Raw genomic sequence first — 23,574 nt, 5'->3', positions numbered from 1 at the left:
TAGCCGCCATCCGCGAGGGGAGGAGGGGCTCACTGCTGGCAGCCTGGAGCGGTGAAGCCGCTGCCAAGGACGGAGGAGTTCCCTACTGGCCGCCAAAACGTGGAGGGGCGTTCCATCCACCAGGGGTCAGAGGACTGGTTCCTGTCTGCCCGGGTAGGAGCGGCTGTCGTCCACCAGAAGGTGGAGGAGTGATCGAGGACCAGGCAACAGCTTGTCTGGGAACCGGCGAGCAAGTTTTTTTGTTTGAAAACTTCAACAAAAAGACACAATCCCTCTCCTCGGTGGATTAGCCCTCCTCCGCATCACACTCCCCTATGAGTGCTTAAGTTTGTTACCACCACATTAACGCAAGAACTCATATTAACTATGTACAAACAATAAGACCGCACACTTCCCTTATGGAAATCGAGAGTACGTGGCAAATTTGCTGCAAACTTACCGCAAATTTGCCACTGATCATTTTCACATGCAAATGAGCTTTGCGGCAAACTTGCAGCAAATAGTCCATAGATGCCAAAGGTTTGCCGGAGGTTCATAAATACCGGTGAAGAGCTGCAAACTTAATCAAAAAGCTAATTTCCATGTGAAAAGAATGAGCGGCATATGCAAATGTATGGCAAGTTTTTGTAAAGTTTGTGTCTGCGTTTGCATTTGTGCATCAAGTATGTTTTTGGTCTAAGAGTTCTGTGTATACAGATTTTGTGTGGGTTTAGCAATGACTAACACCGTCTGCAATGTAACAGCGTCTTAGACTAAAGAAAACTCTTGAGTCATACACAGCTGAGATGTATCACTAGTAGCAGAAGGTAATACACTAACAGACTGTGTTGGAGTAGAACATTACCGGGAGGTGCAGTGCAGTCTTGGCTTCAGTTTTCTTAAGGTCATGACCTTCCAGTGGAATATACTCAATCTTTCCGCTCTGAGTGAACAGGATGTGACTGCCAGGGGGCAGAGGGCTGATGTCAGGCCTGGGTGATGGTCTAATTGGTGGGCCAGGAACATCATGATCAGGGCCTGTGCAATAGAAGTTGTAAGACTGTAAATTACTGTGTATTTGATGAATACGTATGACTTTGACAGCACTTGACAACTGATAGCACCTACAGTGGGGTCAAAAAGTACTGAAACTACAAGTAATGAAAATGTTTCCTTTTATGAATTCTTTTGTAGTTTAATTAAAGACATATACACTTATTATGAATTACATTATCAGCATAAAAAACTAAGGGAAAAGTTGAATTGAATATTAACATAAATTTGAGAATGTCTCTCTTTTGCTTGAATGACAGCATGATTTGAGAAGGTTCCAAAGAGCATCTTGTGTGCTTCATTTGAAGTACAAATATCAGAAATGTACTAACATTTTACTAATGACCTAGAAATATTTCTTCTTTTTGTGTCTAAACCTTTCTTTGTATGTTTGTTTGTTTTGCTTATTTCTAGGTCTAAATGAAAAAAAAAGAAAAAGATTTCTAATGTGGTCTCAGACTGTATTGAAAGTGTACGAAACAAAATACAGTGAATCACACAAAACGATTTCAGATCAATGGTTGGTAAAATTACTTTAAACATCACAGCAACTGTCATTATTAGAGTGTGGCTCACAAATGTCACAAATTTGATTAGTGACCTCAAAATAGTGCAGAATCTGAAATAATTCTTAATTTGGGGTTTAAATTTATTTAGTTGTTTTTCAGATTCCTAAAACTTTCTGTTTATCCCTCCTATTGTCTTAAATGGGTCAAGAAATGCTCTTTTTATATAGTTTTATTATCTTCCCTGAGGTCCACTGATAATGTTAGTAACGTTTTTTGCATTAAAACTTCGTAGTATATAATTATTTAATCTCTGATCGTCTCTGGTCCTCTGTTTGAAATGCTCGGTTTTGGCTTAAGCTCCTCCTTAAAATGTCAGGAGTTTACACATAACGCACATCCAACACATTGCATCTGAATGTATTAAACTGTTAATCTCAAGCAGAACTGTTAGCACTCACACCCTGTCTACACCAGGCGCGAGAGTCGCGTCAAAAACAATAGAACCCATTATAATCAATGATGTTGTCTACCATGGAAGCGTCCGTTGTGGCGCATCGCATTGTGCCGTCAGTAAACAGATGTCCCGTTCCATTTTGCACAGCACACGCTGGCGCTACTACTGCCAACAACACAGATAAACGGTTTAGAAAGTGTGTGTCGATGTGCCCGGTGTAGACAGCCTCAAGCTGTTGCGTTACTTCAACCAGCATAGGGCTAGGGGCTAAGTTTGAGAACATTTGAATTATTTTTAGGTCAAATTTGATTCAGAGATATACAAAAAAACTATTTAAAGCTGTATAACACTCAGAAAGTCTGAAGGTGAAAGATCATAACTGGTTCTTCCCTTACGGGTCAAATTGACCCATTAAGAAAATATAAAGAAATATTTGTTTAAAAATTGTTATTTCTATTAAACAATTATATACAAAAAACTTTTTTATTTGTTTGTTTTTATGGTCTGGACAAAGTCACAATGTTTGGTTTCAGTATGTGGTATTTATAACGTATTCTTTACCTGTCCCGGGTCAAAATGACCCAAGGACACTAGGAGGGTTGATCATAGGTTTATATGAGAAAAAATAAAATCCCAGATTTTTAACATGGTCTATGACTTTTTGGCAAAAGCTCTTATCGAAGTACTTAAATACAGTGAATTTTACAAAACGGTTTCAGATCAATGGTTTTCAAAATGGGCTCATATGTCACTATATGATTATGGATTTATATATTATGTCTTTTATTAATGAATGCGTTATATGGATGACTCTTCTTTCTCACAGTGACTCACAGTCAGGATAGTTGCCGGGCCCCTTGCGCGTGCCGGAGATCTCCAGTCCATCTCGGTTCACACACCAGCACTGTCCAATACTGGTGTGACACTGCATGGGCTCGTATTCACCCCGGGCATCACAAGTTGGCACATACTGGCCAGGTACAGGGCGAGGGCCGCGGACACCAAACTCAGTGGCACCCAGAACACTTTCTCTATGCAGCTGACAATGCGTCCTCTCACGATCTGTACAAACACAAAGACACTTTAAAAAAAACATATATCTGATATTATTAATGCAATTATTGCATACTGGGTCATATTATTGTTAATATGACAACAATAAAGACTTTTGACTATCAGCATAAAATCTGGTCTAATTTGCATATTCTAGCCAAGACACATAAAGTGACCAATTAAAGTTAGTATTTGTAAATGACATTTCAAGTCAACAAAAATCTAAATTGACTCTGTTTACTTTCTTAACCGTGGTCCAGGTCAAAAATGACCGGCCCCAATAAGATTGTTAATATATCTCTCATATTACATATATATCCCAAGGTATTGCATTAGATTTTTTTGCCAACTTATTTTTTAGTAATTATGATAGGTTTTATACTTTTGAACATATTTTAAAAATATATATTTGTTATTGATAGAAGGATTTATTGAACTGATCTTATCAGTGGCACTCCCTGTGGAAAAAATGGAAAAATAAAAATTATTATGTTATTGTAAAGGTTCTAACAGGAAGGAAGCAGATTGGCAGTCCAGGTAAATCAGTTTTTATTCAAGTGTTCAGCTTCACAAACAAAGAGCAGGCTTTTCAGCTTCACGCAACACTAAACAGGCTTTCAGATACAGACGTGGCAGATACAGCTTCACGCAACTCTCTCTGCCTCACTCGCGTTCTTGGCGGCCTTTTCAAGCCCATCTCCATCGTCACTGTAACGAAAAACAGGTGTTACGCATCATTAATCACCAGGTGATGGTCCTTACCACTTCATGTATCACCAGTGATAGACACACGACCACATCCCGCTCCACATACCCCCACTGCCCGACTCAGTCCCGGGCAACATCTGGCCTGCCAACTCCCCCCCCCATTCCTGGAAAGGAAATCAGCCACAACCATCTGTGGCCCCGGCCTGTGATCTGCACATTGGTATCCTTCACACGATGGAGCCACTGAAGTGGGGTGTGATCTGAGTGGAGGATTAAGGTAGTAGCGGAGGGTTAGGACCGCCCATTTGATGGCTAGACACTCTTTCTCGATGGTGCTGTACTCTCAAAGAGAGCTTACGACTAATGTACAGCACGGGGCGCTCCCCCTCCACCTCCTGCGAGAGCACGGCCCCAACCCCCTCTCTGATGCATCCGTCTGTAAAATAAAGGGGAGAGAGAAGTTAGGAGTACGTAAAAGCAGCCCACCACAGAGTGCAGATTTCACTCTCGTGAAAGCCTGTTGGCACGCCTCCATCCACTGGACCAGATCTGGTGCCCCCTTTTTAGTGAGATCAGTCAAGGGGCTGGTGACATCAGAAAAATTAGGAACAAACCTTCTGTAATAGCCAGCCAACGTCTCACCTCCTTTTTGGACTTGGGACGTGGGCAGGCCGCTATCGCTGTGGTCTTATCAATCTGGGGACGTACCTGCCCATGACCCAAATGGAAGCCCAGATACCGTACTTCCACCCGCCCAATTGTGTACTTTTTCAGGTTTGCCGTGAGCCCCACCCGCCTCAGCGACCTCAGGACGGCTCTCAGATGCTGCATATGCCTCTGCCAATCATTACTGTATATAATGATATCATCTAAATAGGCAGTGGCATACGCAGCGTGTGGCCGGAGGATCTTATCCATGAGGCGCTGGAATGTGGTGGGAGCCCCGAACAAACTGAACAGAAGAGTGACGAATTGGTGTAATCCGAACGGTGTGGAAAAAGCAGTTTTTTCTTGGGATAATGGAGTTAAGGGGATCTGCCAATATCCCTTATTTAAATCCAGTGTCGAATAAAATTGAGCCGCACCCAACCGATCGAGCAGTTCGTCAATTCAGGGCATTCGGTACGCGTCAAATTTAGACACAGCGTTGACTTTCCGGTAATCAACACAGAAGCGGACTGACCCGTCACTCTTAGGTACAAGGACAACCGGGCTTGCCCAATCGCTGTGCAATTCTTCTATTACCCCCATCTTGAGCATTGCCTCTAATTCGTCCCGTATCACCTTTTTCTTGTGTTCGGGTACGCGGTATGGCCGACTACGCACTACCACTCCCGGTGGGGTCTCAATATGGTGTTGTATGAGGTTAGTCCGACCGGGAAGAGGAGAGAACACGTCCGCAAACTCTTTTTGCAACCTGACCACCTCCATGAGCTAGGACGGTGAGAGGTGGTCTCCACAAGAGACTGGGGTGAATGGATCGACTTTGAACTTCACCTCTGGCCTGAGCTCCGCCCTCTCCAGAACTACTGTCACCATGGACACAGGGACCGCCTCTCTCCATAATTTAAGGAGGTTGAGGTGGTAAATTTGACGTGCCCCACCTCTATCCGTTCGTTTAACTTCATAATCGAGATCCCCGTCTCGCCGTGTAACCTCAAAGGGTCCTTGCCACTTGGCGAGTAATTTGGAGCTTGATGTGGGGAGTAATACCAGTACTTTGTGTCCCGGTGCAAATTCCCGTAGGTGGGCACCCCTATTATACAGCCGGCTTTGTGTCTCTTGAGCTTGGAGCAAGTTCTGTTGTGACAACTGACCCAGTGTGTGTAGCTTTGCTCGAAGATCAAGGACATATTGAATTACATTTTTGCTCTGGGAAGGTCCTTCATCCCATGCCTCCCGTATGACGTCAAGCACCCCATGGGGCCGGCATCCATATAGGAGCTCGAAGGGGGGAAACCCCGTAGAGGCTTGCGGGACTTCCCTGACTGCAAATAATAGGGGGTCCAACCATTTGTCCCAATTTCTTCTTCCTCGTGTACGAACTTACGAATCATGTTTTTAAGGGTTCGATTAAATCGTTCCACCAGCCCGTCAGTTTGCGGGTGATAAACACTGGTGCAAATCGATTTAATCCCCAGAAATTCATAAAGTTCGCATAGTGTTCGTGACATAAACGTTGTGCCTTGGTCGATGAGGATTTCTTTCGGAATCCCCACCCGGGAGATAATTTTGAAGAGTGCCTCCACAACCCCGCATGCTGAGATTTTGCATAAAGGCACTGCTTCCGGATATCGTGTTGCATAATCCACCAGGATTAATACAAAACGGTATCCTTGTGCTGACTGTTCTAATGGCCCAACGAGGTCCATTCCAATTCTTTCAAAGGGGGCCTCGACTAATGGTAATGGGCATAATGCCGCTCTTGGGGTGGCCGGTGGATTCACCAACTGACATTCACGGCATGCCGTACACCATCTGCATACATCCCCGTGAATGCCCGGACAATAAAAGCGGGCCATTAAACGGTGTAGTGTTCTCTCCGGTCCTAAGTGACCCCCATAGGATTGTGGTGATCCGCCTGGAAAAGTTTTTCCCGACGGCTCCTTGGGACTAATAGCTGGGTTGTATTTCCATGGGTTTGAGTGTCCTGTGTCACTCGATACAACCGGTCCCTACTAATTGAAAAGTATGGGTATGTGATGGTGACGTCCAGCTGGAGCTGCTGGCCATCGATTACTCTCACTTGGTCAAAGGCGTGCCTAAGGGTTTTGTCACATGGCTGCTCTAGAGGGAAGTCCCCCTCCAGGAATTCCCTGAGGGCGGGAATATCGGAGGATTCCCCTCCTGCGTCATCCTGACGCTGAGCAGACGTGGACGGCCCCAGCTCCGCCTCCCCAGCCATTGTGTCACACATCACACACCGTGTTTTCGGATTGCAGGACCCATCCGCACACAATGCTTTCAATAATCTTTTAAACCCTGGCCAATTTGTTCCCAAAATCAGCAGATGGGTGAGGCGGGAATTAACCGTGGCCTCCACTCTATGTTTTACACCCCGAAATTGAATAACGGTGGTCACTACCGGGTATTCGTAAACATCCCTGTGCACACACCTCACCAACACCTTGTGATTTGTATCCAAATCCCCATCAAGAACTAATCCGTGGTGGATCGAGGTTTGATTGCAACCCGAATCCACCAGGGCTTGGTATGTATGCCCCTTAATCCTTACCGGTATGCGATTCATCCCAGCTCGATCGAGGGTGGCCTGTGGCATGTTGGGGACCCGGATCCACGTCCCCACTTCCATTACCGGACACCGGTCCTGGACGTGTCCCAGCTCCCCGCAACTCCAACAGACCAGCCCAGGCTCCCCAGCTGCACTCGTGGCAGCGGAGCATAACCCTGGGAAGGACGACAGAGAGGGGTAGGGGAGGGGGTTGGCGCGTAGTGCAGCCCGCGAAAGCGGGGCACCGGTTTGGGTAAATATGCCCCCCGTTTCCGGGGGCATAATGTATAACAGGTCGAGAGGGAGGAGAGGGAGGGGCAGAAGGGGGAATAGAAGAGAGAGGGAGAGAGAGAGAGAGACTTGGACTGCTCGACATCTTTTGGGTATAACCCACCGACGTGGGGCGATGGCACTGGACCCATTCCGCAGTCTTCTTGGGCAGACGTATGGTTAGCTGCTCCAGTACCATCAGCTCTATTATGTCCTCCATGGCGTGCCCTTCCCCGGCTAGCACCCATTTTCGGCAGGCATCCCGGAGCTGCTGGGCAAATGCAAACGGGCGGCCGACTTCACTCAGCGTAATGGAGTGGAACTGCTGCCGATGTTGTTCGGGGGTGCGGCCCACCCGTTGCAGGACAGCGGTCTTCAGTTTCACATAGTCCAGGTGGTCCGCAGCTGGCAGTTGTTGCACAACAAGTTGGGCCTCCCCGGAAAGCAGCGACAGCAAGTGGAGGGCCCACTGGGCTTGAGGCCAGCCGGAGGCAGTGGCTGAGTGCTCAAAGATGCCCAGGAACGCCTCTGGGTCGTCCTGAGGGCCCATCTTCATCAGGAGGAGGTGCGGCTTCATCGCTGCCTCTGTGGACACGGCGGAGGATCCGCCTGGAGCTAACCAGCTCCGTAGAGCCTGCCGATCCTCGGACTGGGCCCGGAGGAGCTCCTGGAAATGACGCTCCTGGGCGAGCAGGGCTTAGTGATGGGTCTCTTGGATGCTAGCCAGAGCGCAGATGACTTCACCCAGCGGTGAGGTGTCCATGGCGACCAGTCTTCTTCCTTCGATGTCCTGGGTCTTGGCACCAGTGCAAAGGTTCTAACAGGTAGGAAGCGGGTTGGCAGTCCAGGTAAATCAGCTTTTATTCAAGCATCCAGCTTTACAGACAAAGTATAGGCTTTTCAGTTTCATAAACAAAGAGCAGGCTTTTCAGATTCATAAACAAAGAGCAGGCTTTTCAGCTTCACGCAACACTAAACAGGCTTTCAGATACAGACGTGGCAGATACAGCTTCACGCAACTCTCTCTGCCTCACTCGCGTTCTCGGCGGCCATTTCAAGCCCATCTCCGTTGTCACTGTAACGAGAAACAGGTGTTACGCATCATTAATCACCAGGTGATGGTCCTTACAGCTTCCTCTCTCCCCAGTGACAGACACACAACCACGTCCCGCTCCACAGTTATAAATTAATAACCACTTGTTTGATCTGAACAAAACAGGTGTCATTTTAAAGATTAGAATCTGGACTTTACAATGCATATAGCTGATCCTACCAATTCTTAAATAATACTTTTGAATTGGCTGACAACTTAGAACTGATTTGTTCTCATAATTTGCTAATTTTTTATCACAACACTTATATTCAGAGTTGGTAAAATATAAAAAAAAGATGAGATAACCATGTGTTATATATCGTTAGAAAGGTCTCAATTTGTAGAATGCAATGAGCACATTTGTTTCACTCAGAGGCCAAACTGTAGTGAGTTTTAGTGTATGAAATTCCCACAGACAAACATAAATATAATAAACAGGAGTGTCTTTGTCACATTTTTCCTTATTACTTCCAGAAACATATATATACCATAGACAATGATATATCGTAACTTACAGCAGACTATCCCAATTAAAATGAGCCCAAAGACAACATTATATGATAAGTAGATCTTGAAATATTCCTCAAAGAGGGTACATGGAAAGACGATGCACAAAAGGGCACTCAACACACATTGTGTGTGTGTGTGTGTGTGTGTGTGGTGTGTGTGTGTGTGTGTGTGTGTGTGTGTGTGTGTGTGTGTGTGTGTGTGTACAAGGGGTGTAAAAAAAATATCGTATCGTATTGTATTGTACGATACGTTACTCACGATTCAATACCATATGTATCGTATGATACATAAACACTTTATAGTGTAATTAAAATGAAAGAATTTGTTAGAACCAGGCAGCGCAAAACTAAGAGCAGCGTAACAATCTCCTCTGAGGTGAAAAAATCCCCCAGAAAAACAGAGCAACAGATCTACAGTACAAAGGCGAGAAGATCGATGGCAAACGGCAAGTAGATTTTGTAGCGTTACAGCTTGATGAATTTGCCAAACAACGGTGTCATGTCCCGGTAACAGTACATCAAACGTTGTTTTATTTACAACGACATCACGGTGCAAATAGTTGGATTTGCGATGCAGAAATAGCAGCAGCAAAGTTGCATTTAACATCCAGTCTCTCTCAGACGACATGGAGCATGACACTGAGCAAAAACAAACAAAAACAAGCTTATTCAAAAATCGGACAACGTAAGAAACCCGCGATTACATGGCACTTGCGCACATGTTATATGCCGGTAATGTTTACATGCAAAGTGAAACCAGGGGAAGAGTCAAAAAAATGACGCGCTGATCGATTTTTGCTTAAGCTGCTAAATAATACTGGATTATGTACATCTATCGTAAAACCAGAGGTCAGGATCCTCTCAGGTTTTTTTTTTCACCACTAAATAACATTAAAATTAGTTTTGTCCTTGCTACAGTCACTTTAGCTTGATCACTGGGGGCTTTAATACATTAAGGCATGATTGTCTAGAAAGCTGATTTAACTATGTGCATTATGAAAAGTGCTATACAAATACAAATGACTTGAGTGTAGACAAACACATTTTTCTCAAGAAAACATGAAAATTGTGAGTTTATATGAGTTTTTCTCATTACATTAAAACAAAATAAATGCAGTGCTATTGTTTTAGTTACTTTATTACAGAGCTCTGCTTTTTGTTGCAAATGTCAAACATTTATGATTTAAAAGACATTGATATTGAATCCTTGAATGAGTTTGAGCGAAACAGTTGTGGGCACTATTTTTTTTTAATCGCATCGTATTGTACTGTATCATGAAATTTGTGTATCGTTACATGCCTAGTGTGTACATGTCCGAGGACTTTGTGTGAGCAAACACACATCCACATACACTGTATGGCCAAATGTTTTAGGACACCCCTCTTTTAATTAACATGTTTGACTTTTCCATTAATTCCATTGAAGATACATTTTAACGCTACAGGGCTATTCTAAAGAATTGTGTGCTTCTAACTTTGTGGTAATTGTTTGGGTAGAGCCCTCTTCTGTTCCAGCATGACAATGCCCCTGTACACAAGTTGAGGAAGAAATAATGTCTGGTGCAGATGTACTTGACTGACCTGCACAAAGCGCAGACCTGAACGCACTGTACACCTTTGGGATGAATTGCACGCCATCTGCGAGCCAGGGTCCATCACCAACATCAGTGCCTGACCTCTAATGCTCTTGTTTCAGAATGGGAGCAAATTCCTACAGCTACTGTATATTCCAACATCAAGTGGAAAACTTTTCCAGAAGGGTGGTGGATGTTATAGCAGCAAAGAGTGGAATTAATCCCTATGGTTTTTGAAATTAAATGTTCAACAACATACTGTATGAAAGTTGTTGTTCAGGTGTCCACAAACTTTTGGCCATATAGTGTATGTGCTTATCTAAAGGATTGGGATGCTCCTGAACACATAATATTTCGGAATGTTATAGTCTAATCCATTTATTTCCAATGGCCGGTCATTTTTGACCGGGAACACAACGAGTGTAACAAAGTGATATAAAACTAGTAAAATTTTATGAAAATGATCTAAAAAAAATTTGTGTGTTCAGATGCCCTGTGTGAACGAAGTCATGGAATTTTATTCCAAATAGATTAAATAAACCACAGTTTTCAGAAAAAAAGTTAATCGGTCAGTTTTGACCGGAACACAATATAAGGGTTAGTATAGGTTCTTGATCTTATTGTGAACGATTCATCAGTGCATGTTATTACAATCATTGTGATCCTTTATCAAAATATAAAAACTTGCTTCGCCTCTGAATTGACTTTTTAAACATCTGTGATATAGAATCACTTTTCACCATCCCGTCCTACATTGTTTTCACATTGAATATACTGTTTCACTCAGAAATATAAGTAAAATGGGTTTCAAATGCCATTTCATGTTGACTTTACAACTCTGAGAAACCAAAGCAACTGTTCCTTAAACTGGATTGTAAATTCACAGGAGACATTCAGCTGTTGAGCAGAAATTCATGACGCAAGGGTTAAGCCTTGACATAACATAGTGGTCAAATGTCAGGTCATGTTGTAATATTTAAAGAGTTTCATGCCCATCAGTCATTAAATGTGGGGAAAACAGTCTTCTAAAAAAAAACTGCATAATGAGCTGCTTCCTATTTTCAAGAGTGCATGTTGCTCAAGGCTGGGAAATAGTAATCAACAAACAATTCCCAAGTAACATTGTCCAAACAGCATGAAAATCCTTGTTCACCTTAACAACAAAGTTCAGTGGAAGGCAAGCCAATGAGTAATATTAAAAAATGCCTTAAATAAATAGCTCTGATTCAGAGGCATTAAACTAGAAAAGCAGTGTGTGGAAGTTATAAGGAAATTAGAAAAAAATGTGTGCATTTGATTAGAGCTTATTTTAATTAGAGCGTGTCCCAAAACAAGTGTCCCTTTTTATTAAAGAGTTTAGTTGCCTGTATACACAAGTGTGACAGAAGCGGCCGTATATGGCTTTAAATGTGGCTCATCCAATCAGAATTTTGAGTTGGAACTGAACTATATTAGTTTCAGTATTTGAGTTTTTTTCTCAAATGTTACATAATGTGAAGTATTTACCGTCACCTGGGTAACATTTGTCAAAAATGGGTCAAAGTGAACATAGAAACCAGAGTTACCTGTCAATTCCTCATCAGGTGAAAATCAAAACATTTAACAAACGTTGCTTAAAAATTACATAATTCCACCTGTACAGAATCCACTTTAAATTGCCATTATTCTGTATAAAAGATTTAGACTAATTTGATATGAATCAAAAGACACATTTAAAAACACATTTCTATATTGTGCATGTGAACAGGCATGTAACCCTAACCCTAAGTTAAAATCTACCTGCAGAGCAGTGGATACCGTCGCCATTAAAACCAGGGTTACACTGACAGCTGAAAGATCCAGGTGTGTTGAAGCAGACGGCGTTCTCATGACACGGGTTTGTCTGACACTCATCTATATCTGCAAAGAGAAAGAGTGAGAGACACATACTTACTATAACAAAATCAACCATATTTCACCCCAAAATAAAAAATAAATAATTTATATTTACCATAAAGATAATGAAGCCTATTTTAAGGACCATTAAGATTTTTTTTGCACTGTAAAAATTAAGCACATTTTACCTCAAATCTCATTACTGCAATGTGTCTAGACGTGTTACTATTTATTTATTTTGTGAATGTATTTATACTTAATCCAAAGATTCACATTACTGTAGTACAGTCATTTGTACTGAATTACAGTTAACAAATAGTGTAATACAGTAAGGTATTTTTATTTACATTTGCATGAAATAAAGGCAGTACAACAAAAACATTCATACATGCATAATGTATGAATACTTTACAATTTAAATAATGCACAACGTTCAGAAGGAAATTTGGATCATTCTTCCTTACAGAACTGCTTCATTTCAGGCATATTCTTAGGATATCTGGTGTGAACGGCTCTCTTGAGGTCTTTCCACAGCATCTCTATTGGGTTAAGGTCTGGGCTCTGACTGGGACACTCCAAAAGGTGGATTTTTTTTTTCGTCATTCTGTAGTGGATTTACTTTGATGTTTAGGGTCATTGTCCCTTTTTATGCCATACATAGTGCTGTGTGTTCTTCCCAAACAATTCAACCTTAGATTCATCAGTCCACAAAACATTTTCTCAGTAGTGTTCTGGAGTGTTAAGGTGGTCTTTGGCCAACTTCAGGTGCGCAGCAATGTTTTTGTTAGAAAGCAGCGGCTTCCTTCATGATGTCCTGCCATGGACACCATGCCTGTTTAATGTTTTCCATATAGTATACTCATGAACAGAGATGTTAACCAGTTCCAATGATTCCTTCAAGTCTTTAGCTGTCACTCTAGGGTTCTTTTTTACCTCATTGAGCATTCTATGGTGCACCCTTTGAGTCATCTTGGCTGGACGGCCACTTCTAGAGAGAGTACCTATAGTACTAAATCATCTCCATTTATAGACAGTTTGTCTAACTGTGGACAGATGAATATCTAAGCTCATCAAGATAACTTTGTAAACATTCCAGCTTTATGCAAGCAACAATTCTTGATATCTAAAATATATATATATATATTTTTTGTGAGTCATGGTCCACGTCAGCAGATGCTTCTTGTGAATAGCAAACTTAAAATGTTTAAGTGCTTTTTATAAGTCAAATTAGCTTTAACCCACACCTCCATTCTCATTACATTAACTGGATGCCAAGTTTGCCAACTTCTGACTCTAATTAGCTTTTGTTGACGTCATTAGCCTAGGGGTTCACATACTTTTTCCAACCTTTAAATCTAAAAATCTTTTGATCTTTAAATTGTCAAAATTGAAAGTACAACCAAAAGCCCCCCAAAAATTATTTAATTTGATTGACATTGGATCAGTAAAGAGACAGCATTCATTGCTAGACAAATAGCAAGCCTTCAAGCCACAATATAAATGCCGCTCTTGTTTTTCTCTGAATTTATAATGAAAGTCTTGCCAATTTGCAGTGAAACTGGCAGAGGAGAGGAGTTAAGGTGTCTGTACACAGCTGTGACTCTCTTCCACTAAAGTTTTCCCTCCATAATCACACTAAGGTCAAATGCAGCAACAAACTATAATGACCTATGAATTATTTCACCATTGCATTCACGAAAGCTATTTTAAAATTGCATTTTAAATGATTTTCTACTAGGGCTCTACATCTATATTTAGTGGAACTATGAAGTCAGTGCATGTGTTCATATCTAATGTTTTTTTCATTTACAACCAAACAAAGATCATTTTGTAACATAATTTGATTGAACAGGGCGCTTGTGCTCTTTTTCTTTATAATAAATGCCACTTGCTTTGATGGTCAGATATTTTTAAGTGTGACTTAAGTGTACAAATACTTTCTGAGACAACTGTATTACTCTTCTAATTCATGTAAATAAAAGTTTGTGTAGTAAAGAGAGCTAATATACCCTGACAGCTTCTTCCATCGCCCATGAATCCCGGCAGGCAGGTGCAGATGTAGGACGATCCGCCGGTGTAACTGCAGCGTGCGCGTTCGGGAACATCGCAATTGTGAGTGCCAGAACGACACGCATCCACGGGCCGGTGCACCTCTATAACCCAAAACACGACAATTTAACATGATTAAAACTAGCTTTCTTATTACAATCTGATAGTTAACTAGCAATTAACAGTCAATTAACATACAATAAGTGTACAGGGATATAAAATTAATGTGGATAGCATAGCTTAGATTATCTGGTCTTGAGAGAACTTGATGAGAAATGTTTGTGTTCACATTGAGATCTTTGACTTTGGCGATGGAGATGAATACAAACAGATGTTGACGCAAATGTAATAATGAAACCAGTGTTACAAACTCTTACCAACACATGTGTGACCATCGCTTGCAAACTGGAATCCGTCCTGACACTCGCAACGAAATGTTCCAGGTTGGTTGTTGCAGATGGCATTCGGCCCACAGATCTGAGGGGTTTCCCTGCATTCATCGATGTCTAATGAGGAGAGCAAAGCACTTTATCAACAGACTAAACTGATGAACATCTGTGGCTTAAGTGAGGATTTCCACATCTCTAGATTTCTTCTAAACAAAGTCTGTACTAACACTGTCAACCGATTTCGAAATGTTTGAGACATCTGGCACAGATCAGATTATGTTTCATGCATTTAAATGGCAAAAACACTTATGAGATCAGATTGTTTAGCATTCAGTTTGGGACACTTTCTCTGGACCAATGATAAAAGCATGAGCAATTAATACTATATATTCAATACATACTGTATATATGGGTGTTTCTTCAACGTCAAGCAATTTCATGTGCCAGGGCTTTTTTCTTTTAGTTATATGAAGGTATCATTAAAACTGAACTGGAAACTTTTTACCAGGCCTTCATTTATTTTTGGTACTTTTCAAACTCAAATTAAATTTTAGGCTTGTCCCAGACTTTCAGCATTAAACTATGAATATCCATTATCAAACAACAAAAGAGTGAAATAAACATAAGCCATTTAAATGTTTTGTTGTGTGAAAAGGATTTCTATCATTTTTTTTTTTTTTTTAAATGATTTGTTTATTTTGGAGATTTCTTTTTTTTTATTTTATTTTTTTTTCCTTTTTCTCCCAATTTGGAATGCCCAATTCCCAATGCGCTTTTACGTCCTTGTGGTGGCGTAGTGACTCGCCTCAATCCGGGTGGCGGAGGATGAATCCCAGCTGCCTCCATGTCTGAGACCATCAACCCACGCATCTTATCACGTAGCTTGTTGAGCACGTTGCCACGGAGACATAGCGTGTGTGGAGGCTTCACGCCATGCACCACGGCAACCATGCTCAACTCACCACGCACCCACCGAAAACGAACCACATTATAGCGACCACGAGGAGGATACCCCATGTGACTCTACCCTCCCTAGCAACCGGGCCAATTTGATTGCTTAGGAGACCTGGCTGGAGTCACTCAGCACACCCTGGGATTCGAACTAGCGAACTCCAGGGGTGGTAGCCAGCGTCTTTTACCACTGAGCTACCCAGGCCTATTTTGGAGACATTAAATGTTAGACATGAAATTAGCCTTAGCAAGACAACGGAGTCAGTGTCATTTCCAGCACAGAATTCTATTGAACACAATACAGAAACACAGTACATTGCTAGTAGACAAATTAAAATAAAATAAAAATCATTGAGAGTGTGACATTTTTTTTAATGAGACTTAACTTTCAAGAAGTCCAAGATAAAAGTGCCAAAAGTAAAAAAATAAATAAAAAAAAAACACCTTTATATACAGTGTATATATATATATATACTATTATATATATTTTTTTATGTTGAAGTCATTCGCATCTGCATGTAAAATTCTAATGCTGTCGATTAAACTTCTTTATTTAGTGGGACTAATTGCATAAAAAATAAAGCGTTAAAAAACTTAACGCAGTTAATTATGCTTCCTAAAGGCCTGAGTATACTTCGGTTGTCCGCGAACAGTTTGCATGACGCAAATTTCATCATCAGCACAGTCTGCGCGGACTGTCCGCCCAAATTTTCTCGACACACGCATAGTCCTGGTTTGTGTGCAACGTCGGCGCATGTGTCTGCCGTTGACTGTACTAAAAGAGTATCACAAAGCAGTCGCAATGCACATGCATCGAACGCCTTCGTATTCGTTGGCGGTCGAAAGAGTATACTTTGAAAGGCAGCGTGGTCAACTGGCCACGATCCGATCCGGAACACAAAAAAATGAAGTACACCCAGGCCTTAACCTGTAGGTAAATTACGTAATAAAAGTATGTGTTTTCCGACCATCAGAGCAATTCAGTCTTGAAGCAGAGATTCTTTTATATAATGAGATATCTTCCGCGGCTCTATCATAGGAGAGAGCGTAGCGGTCAGGTTGGATCACGTGAGTCTTCTAAGCCAATCATTTAATGCCCCTGATGCCTATGAACCGCGTTCACAATGTTATGACAGTAAGTCACCGTTTGTGGATACCGTACAAATAAATAGAGCCGTAAAGTGACACCTACCTGTCGCAAATTGTCTGTGACTTCTCTTATAAAACAGCAATTTTATCGTTGTAATCTCCACACATATTTCACTCCAGAAGGATTGTTTAGTATAAAAAAAAAAGCAGTGAAGCCACATAATCAGGGCAGGTCACACAGAATGTGTTATTTACTGTATATTTTATAATCTACGCAATTAATTGCTATTAATAAGGTTAATTCATTGACATGTTATAATAATTAATGGCATTAAAAGTTAAATCGCTTGACAGCCTTTTACTACTAGTAATTACACAGCCTGTTTTATTTAGTTATGAGCTGAACTGTATTGTCTGGAAGGGGAATTAATGTAAACACAGTAAGTTATGTCTAAAGTTAACATAAACAGACAGGACGAAATCAAAATATCGGGCTTCTCTTTAGGCCTCTAACTCCTTTAACTTTCATTCCCATGAATAAGTAAAGATGATACCATCAGCTCTCATGATTACAGGTTCTAAAGATAATAGCTGGCCCATTTTTGTGTAATTTCCTTTAAGCAGCCAGGGAAGGGTCACATCCTTAGTTTTAAAAGGTCTTGGGGAATATTCAGACGTACATGAGGACAATTTTGACATTTTGATTTTAAGATTGGTTAGGAAACTACCCGCTTATGAAAGGAAGCCAGATGAAATCAGTTTTCAAGGACAGAGCTCTAATTTCAAGGAGGAAATCCATTTCCCTTGCAAGGAAGGAAGGCGATTACTGGACATTTTCAGAGGGAAATTTTGGAATGGTTTAAATTGATTTAATTATCGCTAAACGGACAGGAGGGGTCATGCCAAAGTCCGTCAAAATAAAAGCCTGTCTCAGAGGCCCATCCATTGGCAGCGCCTCGCTTCTAATGAACTGTTGTATTACGTACCATAGCAAACGCGTCCGTCTCCTGCGAAGCCTGCAGCACACTCGCATGTGAACTGATTTCCTTGTCCAGGTCGGCACACTGCATTAGTATCGCAGCCGTGTCTGCCAGTAAAGCAGGCGTTCTCTTCAGCCTCCCCGCCTGTGGATACATGCATAGATACAATCACAGTTTCTACCATGCAAACAATACTGAACAAAAATGCTGTTTTTGCAATATATATAGCAAAACATTACTAACATCTTAGTAAAAAAACCTGTTATTGATTCATCCTGGGAGGATAAGTCATTTAAACACATTTCATCCCATATACTCATTACTGTAATGCGCCCGGACATTTTACTTATATACAGGTGCATCTCAATAAATTAGAATGTTGTGGAAAAGTTCATTTATTTCAGTAATTCAACTCAAATTGTGAAACTCGTGTATTAAATAAATTCAATGCATACAGACTGAAGTAGTTTAAGTCTTTGGTTCTTTTAATTGTGATGATTTTGGCTCACATTTAACAAAAACCCACCAATTCACTATCTCAACAAATTAGAATACATCATAAGACCAATAAAAAAAAACATTTTTAGTGAATTGTTGGCCTTCTGGAAAGTATGTTCATTTACTGTATATGTACTCAATACTTGGTAGGGGCTCCTTTTGCTTTAATTACTGCCTCAATTCGGCGTGGCATGGAGGTGATCAGTTTGTGGCACTGCCGAGGTGGTAAGGAAGCCCAGGTTTCTTTGACAGTGGCCTTCAGCTCATCTGCATTTTTTGGTCTCTTGTTTCTCATTTTCCTCTTGACAATACCCCATAGATTCTCTATGGGGTTCAGGTCTGATGAGTTTGCTGGCCAGTCAAGCACACCAACACCATGGTCATTTAACCAACTTTTGGTGCTTTTGGCAGTGTGGGCAGGTGCCAAATCCTGCTGGAAAATGAAATCAGCATCTTTAAAAAGCTGGTCAACAGAAGGAAGCCTGAAGTGCTCCAAAATTTCTTGGTAAACAGGTGCAGTGACTTTGGTTTTCAAAAAACACAATGGACCAACACCAGCAGATGACATTGCACCCCAAATCATCACAGACTGTGGAAACTTAACACTGGACTTCAAGCAACTTGGGCTATGAGCTTCTCCACCCTTCCTCCAGATTCTAGGACCTTGGTTTCCAAATGAAATACAAAACTCGCTCTCATCTGAAAAGAGGACTTTGGAACACTGGGCAACAGTCCAGTTCTTCTTCTCCTTGGCCCAGGTAAGACGCCTCTGACGTTGTCTGTGGTTCAGGAGTGGCTTGACAAGAGGAATACGACAACTGTAGCCAAATTCCTTGACATGTCTGTGTGTGGTGGCTCTTGATGCCTTGACCCCAGCCTCAGTCCATTCCTTGTGAAGTTCACCCAAATTCTTGAATCGATTTTGCTTGACAATCATAAGGCTGCGGTTCTCTCGGTTTGTTGTGCATCTTTTTCTTCCACACTATTTCCTTCCACTCAACTTTCTGTTAACATGCTTGGATACAGCACTCTGTGAACAGCCAGCTTCTTTGGCAATGAATGTTTGTGGCTTACCCTCCTTGTGAAGGGCGTCAATGATTGTCTTCTGGACAACTGTCAGATCAGCAGTCTTCCCCATGATTGTGTAGCCTAGTGAACCAAACTGAGAGACCATTTTGAAGGCTCAGGAAACCTTTGCAGGTGTTTTGAGTTGATTAGCTGACTGGCATGTCACCATATTCTAATTTTTTGAGATAGTGAATTGGTGGGTTTTTGTTAAATGTGAGCCAAAATCATCACAATTAAAAGAACCAAAGACTTAAACTACTTCAGTCTGTGTGCATTGAATTTATTTAATACACGAGTTTCACAATTTGAGTTGAATTACTGAAATAAATGAACTTTTCCACAACATTCTAATTTATTGAGATGCACCTGTATATATATATACTACATATAATACCTATTACTCTTAATTGTGTTTCTTATTAAGTGTTTCACTTTTTTTCAGTAAAAACAAATAATGAAATAAAATTATTTTTATTTAAATCAGCATAAATAAATAGTACAAAAAATACTACTTTGAATTTTGAATACTTTCCATATATTAAAGGTGCAATATGTAACAATTTTCATGTAATATTTGCCTTTTTTTGCCAATGTGTGAACGGCTTGTAACGCAACTTAAAAAATGAGCCCTTCCCGGACTTCCTAGGTTGCCTATTAAAGCCTGTAGACTGATTTTCATGCAAAAGGATGTGACGTTTATGCACGCTCCTGAGAGCCTTGTACTGAATCCCGTCTGGCTAAGCGAGATCGTGGTCGAGTGGAAACTACAGTGAACATCGGCAGGGCATTTGATTCCTGGAGGATCAAAACCGACCCTGAATTGGCGTTCTTCTTATTGGACAGGTAAGCTTACAGAACTGCAAAGCATGTGAAATATAGTGCCGTAAGGATTGATCTGTGTCATTTTAGCTAACTTGATCTCGCCTGCTAACGCTGATGAATTGCAAGCTACCTTGCTTCATAACTTTCAAATAATTTCAACAATCTTCTCTTTGTACTAAAAGTCAGGTATACAGGATCAATTTAAGCAAATACGCTGGTTTCTTGATCGTAGTACAACATATGACATACAAAACATACAATAGTGCAACAGTAAACTGTCTGGTGTAGTTCGGTACTATGTAGCTGTATGTGTGTATCAGTATGCTATAATAGCTGATAAGTAGTTTTAGTTTAATCTCAAAGTTTGTAGTAAAACCATAACTGTGTAATTTTAATTATGCTACCTCATCTGTCAGTATGATGCCAGTGAATCATGTTCAGTCTCTTTGTACGTTGCGTCATTGTTTTGGTCGATGGAGTGCGTGCACGAGCACGAGCAACAGGTAGCTGCTGCAGTTCACTTAACGGCCACAGGTGTCACTAATAACAAGGGATTCTGAATCTTACATACTGCACCTTTAATAAAATATAAAAAAATGATTTTGTCTCCTAACAGTGTCCAACAGTGTCCAACAGTGTATGTTCATGAATCACAGGAGATTTATGTCATTTTTGTCATGAAAATTCCCACCACAGTGTCATTTGGAAATGTCATTTTTAACCTTTTTCAAATAAAATAAATAGTTAATTTCATAGCTAACATGTTATGTATCCTAAATACACACAATTAAATAATATTTTTACACTTTTGCATAATTTGGCAAAATAACAGCTTGATTGGAAGTGACGGCCAATAAAAAGTGATATTTCCCTTGATTTTTTTTTGTTTTGTCTCATATTTCATCTCAAGCATGCTCTTCACTGACACTTTTGTGCACTTGGTTAACAAGTACACTAACTTGGGGACAGTCTTAATTTTTGGAAAAATTTCACAAAGTAAAAAAAAAAAAAAAGTTTGTTTAAAAAAAAGAATATATATATATATATATATATATATATATATATATATATATATATATATATATATATATATATAAAATATACTTCTTTTTTTTTTTTTGCATTATGGTAATTAGAATTTGGGGATGAAATGTGTTTAATTGTCATAAACACAATGTCACATTTCAAAAAAACCTTTATGGTCCTAAAAACAGGTTTCACTTTCTTTTGGCAAAATTTAATTTCTTATTTCTTTCATTTGATTTTGAGGTGACCAAGAACACAAACAAACTTTTAATTTGCCCTCACCGTTGATATCTCCAATCTTGTTACTCATGGCATAACGCAGGAGCTGTGCATTCATATCATACATGACGAACACCTGGTCGACACTGAGCATCTGTGTGGAAGGCTCGGCTCGGACCGCTTCATCGTGCTGGCAGCCCTCAAATGAGATGGTCTCTCTGAATTTATAGTTTCTGGTCTGGGTGGTGCCATCTGACAGACTGATCACATACTCCCGCACCGAGGAAGAGGTGATTACTGACAGGTAGTGACATAAAACAGATCATTCATTTGTCAATAATGGTTTCATAACAGTACTGATTACCATGAGATTTAAATTAAATACAGAGGCCCACCAAATCTGTGCACAGAGAACTTTGCAAAAAGCTTCACAGTTTTCCGTAGAATTGGAACAATTATCAATCACACAGTTGTACACATCCTTGCATACTCATTCATAAAATACAGCTAGCAATAAGCGTGTAGCTCAATTTAACCATATTTAAATCCATTTTCTGCAGAATTTTGGTGATTTTTCACCTAATATTCAAGCAAAATCCATAAGATACTTTTTGAAAGCTTAGAATCTGAACTTTTCATAGGTTACCATCACTTTTGTATTTATGTTACATAAAATAACAAAATAAAGCCTTAAAAACTTCACGTCGCATATGAGCGCCACCTAGAGGCGATTGTAGAAATATGCGTATGAGCAGAAACGTTTTTCACATAGCACTTAAATAGGCAAGTAATATATCAAATGAAAGCTCTCATTCTCGGGAATGTGACAGTACAGTTTATTCTGTCGCCCTAAAATGATGAAAGATTATCAAAAGAATCACAAAGTTAAATATGATCTTTGTGAGACAACCAAGTCAAATGTCTCATGTGTGCTCCGGAGGGTATCACTGCTTCTGTAAGCCCTAAATAGCCACTAACTCTATATCAACTCTTACCTTAGGCTGTTTTCTTTCAAATTAGCCATTTTTTACTTGTCTGCGAGCTTGCTTGGTAAAATAATCCAGTGTTTTATCTCAGGTGTCCAGAAAAAAATTGCAGTCCAGCAAAAATAGCGTGATAAACAAATCATCTGCTAAAAATATTATCAACTATTGAAAGTAATATGTTATATATCATTGAGGTTGGGGATCTCAAATTTCCAACAATCCCTAGATTGAGCTTCTAGTCCAATCAGAGGCCAAGATATTCGATGAAACAGTGGGGAACATGAATGTAGAGCATTGTCTTCTCTGATGAAGAAGTAGGATAAACTACTATCAAACAAATATTCTAATACACTATAATTCCAGCTTGCAAACCCCAGTTTCCTAAACACTGTTGCTCATCATGGTAAGTAGTCATGCAGTTGTTGAATGGTTTCACTCACAGTTGCTGCTGTACTGGTAGATCTCTGTGTATGGGTCTATCTGCACTGTGGCTCCCTGAGGAATCTCTGGAATCTTTCCTTCAAGTTTAGTGTCCACCGTCAGGTGGTCATGCTCATCGATGCCTTTGAACTCCTGAGAGATGGTCAACCGCTCGCCGCCCGGCTGGAAGGTCACTTCGGCCTGACGTTTGAACACCCCGCCTGAGAGAGAGTGAGAACTTCAATCAAAAACACAAAAAGCACAGCAAACAACTCAAACGGACATCTCAAAGCATAGATAGCACTGCTGGATGACAGCGTTAACCTTTTCCTTTAAAAGCAATAATTCGCCTGGATTTGATTTTCAGGGGCAATTTTTATTTTTAAGAGGTCAAATTTTTATATCCATATTTGGATATATATCTTTTATGTCAGATACCTCAATTTACTGAATTAACAATGTTTTCTTAATCTGATTAATTAGATCTCATATTTTATGTGATAATAAGTATACCTGGGCCTAGAATAGAATATTACATTTCAGTGACATTTTTCTCCTGAGCCCTTGTTTTTTTTTATTTTTCTCCCCAATTTGGAATGCACAATTCCCAATGCGCTCTAAGTCCTTGTGGTGGCGTAGTGACTCGCCTCAATCCAGGTGGCGGTGGACGAATCTCAGTTGTCTCCGTGTCTGAGACCGTCAATCCGTGCAACTTATCACATGGCTTGTTGAGTGCGTTACCATGGAGACATAGCGCATGTGGAGGCT

General features: G+C 40.6%; 1 protein-coding gene across 2 annotated transcripts in view; it reads right to left on the bottom strand.

Moving 5' to 3' along the window:
* nid1a (nidogen 1a) overlaps positions 1 to 23,574 on the bottom strand; it is a 54,985-nt gene that overhangs the window by 15,222 nt on the left and 16,189 nt on the right. For both annotated transcript variants that reach the window (XM_051647823.1, XM_051647822.1), the window contains exons 7-14: positions 22,827 to 23,027; positions 21,464 to 21,697; positions 17,774 to 17,911; positions 14,736 to 14,864; positions 14,319 to 14,462; positions 12,214 to 12,333; positions 2,830 to 3,057; positions 845 to 1,017 (exon numbers count right to left, since the gene is read on the bottom strand). In XM_051647823.1, the coding sequence (XP_051503783.1) occupies positions 845 to 1,017; positions 2,830 to 3,057; positions 12,214 to 12,333; positions 14,319 to 14,462; positions 14,736 to 14,864; positions 17,774 to 17,911; positions 21,464 to 21,697; positions 22,827 to 23,027 (1,367 nt within the window). The remainder of the gene's footprint in view (positions 1 to 844; positions 1,018 to 2,829; positions 3,058 to 12,213; positions 12,334 to 14,318; positions 14,463 to 14,735; positions 14,865 to 17,773; positions 17,912 to 21,463; positions 21,698 to 22,826; positions 23,028 to 23,574) is intronic.

This window comes from Myxocyprinus asiaticus, chromosome 21, assembly GCF_019703515.2.
Source record: "Myxocyprinus asiaticus isolate MX2 ecotype Aquarium Trade chromosome 21, UBuf_Myxa_2, whole genome shotgun sequence".
Classification (NCBI taxonomy): Eukaryota; Metazoa; Chordata; class Actinopteri; order Cypriniformes; family Catostomidae; genus Myxocyprinus; species Myxocyprinus asiaticus.
Note: the sequence above shows the minus strand (reverse complement) of the source record. Positions and strands in the feature narration are given on the sequence as shown.